This window comes from Alligator sinensis, unplaced genomic scaffold (genome assembly GCF_000455745.1).
Source record: "Alligator sinensis unplaced genomic scaffold, ASM45574v1 scaffold206_1, whole genome shotgun sequence".
In the NCBI taxonomy this organism is placed as follows: domain Eukaryota; kingdom Metazoa; phylum Chordata; order Crocodylia; family Alligatoridae; genus Alligator; species Alligator sinensis.
In genome coordinates this window covers 132,959-134,894 of record NW_005843055.1, presented here as the reverse complement: position 1 = coordinate 134,894, position 1,936 = coordinate 132,959, and the positions used below count along the sequence as shown (strand labels likewise).

Sequence of the window (1,936 nt, the reverse complement as noted above, 5' to 3'; positions counted from 1 at the left end):
GGGGGCAAGGGGCCGGGCCCCGGGGGTCCCAGCCGCAGCCGCACCGCCTCGTCCGCACGTGTGGTGAACAGGGTCTCCGCCGGCGCCACGGGACCGCTGCAGCCCCCTGTGGGCAAGAGGGCAGGGCGGTCGTGGGCACCTGGCACCGGCTAGGTGCTGCACATGGCCCTGAGGGACGGGTCCTGTGCCAGGCACTGCCGTCTGCAATAGGATTTCATCACAGATGCCTCCCAAAGACATGGAGGTGACAACCCCTGACTGAGCCCCGCAGCACATGGCTGCTGCCAAGGGGTGATGGATGCTGGCTCCCAGGGGTGCAGGCGTGGCTGGAGCAGAAAGGAGACAAGGAAAGGGCCAGCAGCTGAGCTGGGACAGGGACAGGGCACAGTCTGCATGCAGGGCCCAGGCAGGATGTTGGGGGCACGCTGCAGGCACAAGACCCCGGCATGGGGCTGGGGCTAGAGAGCAGGGAGTAGGGACATGGGATCACAGAGCAGACAGAGGCCTTCCGGGCTCTGAGCCCCGTCCCCGGGGTCCCCGAGCAGCCACTGACCCGGGGATCCTGTGACTTGCCCACTCCACCGAGGCACCTCGCAGCTACAGAGCGCCGAGGAGAGCCGAGCCCCCGGCCGGAGCCCCAAACCCCAGCTGCAAGAGTCTGCTCCAGCCTCCGCTACAGGAAAAGAGCCCTGAGCCCTGAGTCGAGGAGAGCGGGGCTGGTGGTACACCCTGAGCCTGGGGATGCTGCCGTGGGTATGAGCCCCCACAGGTGTCTGGGCAGAGGCAGCAGAATGGGCCCTGGCAGAGATGTCATGAGGGGGCCCACAGCCAGGATGGGGGACACGATCTCCAGGCCAGAGCCAGGCTGAGACCCGACTCTCACCTGCGACTGACATCAGGATGCCTGGAGGTGGGGCGGGGGCTGCCTGCCCGCTCTCCCCCCGGCACTGGGGCGACCCCCAGCAATAGGCCTGGGCAGGCGGCAGGTTCGGAGGGGGCTCTTCTGCTTGGGCCGACGGGCGCCCGCTCCCTGCATCCGGCTCCTGCACGGCCATCCCAGGCTGGCCCCCAGGTGCCAGCGCGCAGCCAGGTCCAGCCGTGCCCAGGCCGTCAGCGCTGGTGATGGTCAGCGGCTGCGCAGCTCCCTCTGGCTCCCTGCTGCGTGGGGAGAGACCGGGGCTGGGGAGAGACCGGGGCAGGGCCCACCCCACATCCTGCCCAGCACCCCCGAGCCCTCCCCTGCCCATAAGTGTCCTGTGCCAGGCCTGCCAGCACCGGGGCTGGGACCCTCCCCGCAGCGAGGGCAGGGCAGGAGCCAGTGTGTCTCTGCCCAGCTGCCCCGGCCCCGCCACGGCCCTTCTGTCCCAGGGGTCAGCGCGGTGCCCAGGGCAGCCCCTGCCCCGCCTGTGCACCCGGCGTGCTCTCTCACCTGGGGGGAGCTGGCTGGGTGCTGAGGGGCATGGTGACCAGATGAGCCATGCCCGGCACAGCCCGCTCCTCAGCCCGGGTCCCACGCTTTGGCTCGCCGCTCCCTGTGGGGACAGGCACGAGAACCATGCTGGGAGCTGTGGGTGCATTGGGCCCTGAGGTCTGGGTGCTGAGAGGAGAGGCCATACGCTGGATAAGGGCTGGTGAACCGCAATGGGGCAGAGACACGGGAGGGAACCCAGCAGGGCAGGCTGCAAAGTGTCTCCTGCATGTGGGTGGAAACACAAGGAGCAAGGAAGAAGCAGGAGGAACTGGGCATCTGGGTTTGTAAATCTGTGACATCGTGGGGGTTATAGATGTAGCGGGCAAACTGAGTTATGCTAAGGCTATTAGCCAGTAGTCCAGGCCTTCCCAAAAATAAGCAAGAAAATTGAACAGAGCACCTTACAATGCATTAGAAGAAGTAAGTGCTGTAATTGGAGAACTGTAAGCGAGGAATGTATAGCAC

General features: G+C 66.5%; 1 protein-coding gene across 1 annotated transcript in view; it reads right to left on the bottom strand.

Annotated features, from left to right (window-relative positions):
- The window catches only part of LOC102369347 (long-chain-fatty-acid--CoA ligase ACSBG2-like), a 45,851-nt gene that overhangs the window by 33,677 nt on the left and 10,238 nt on the right, over window positions 1–1,936 (bottom strand). The window contains exons 4-6 of the mRNA XM_025193481.1: window positions 1,430–1,532; window positions 884–1,158; window positions 14–106 (exon numbers count right to left, since the gene is read on the bottom strand). Of these exons, the coding sequence (XP_025049266.1) occupies window positions 14–106; window positions 884–1,158; window positions 1,430–1,532 (471 nt within the window). The remainder of the gene's footprint in view (window positions 1–13; window positions 107–883; window positions 1,159–1,429; window positions 1,533–1,936) is intronic.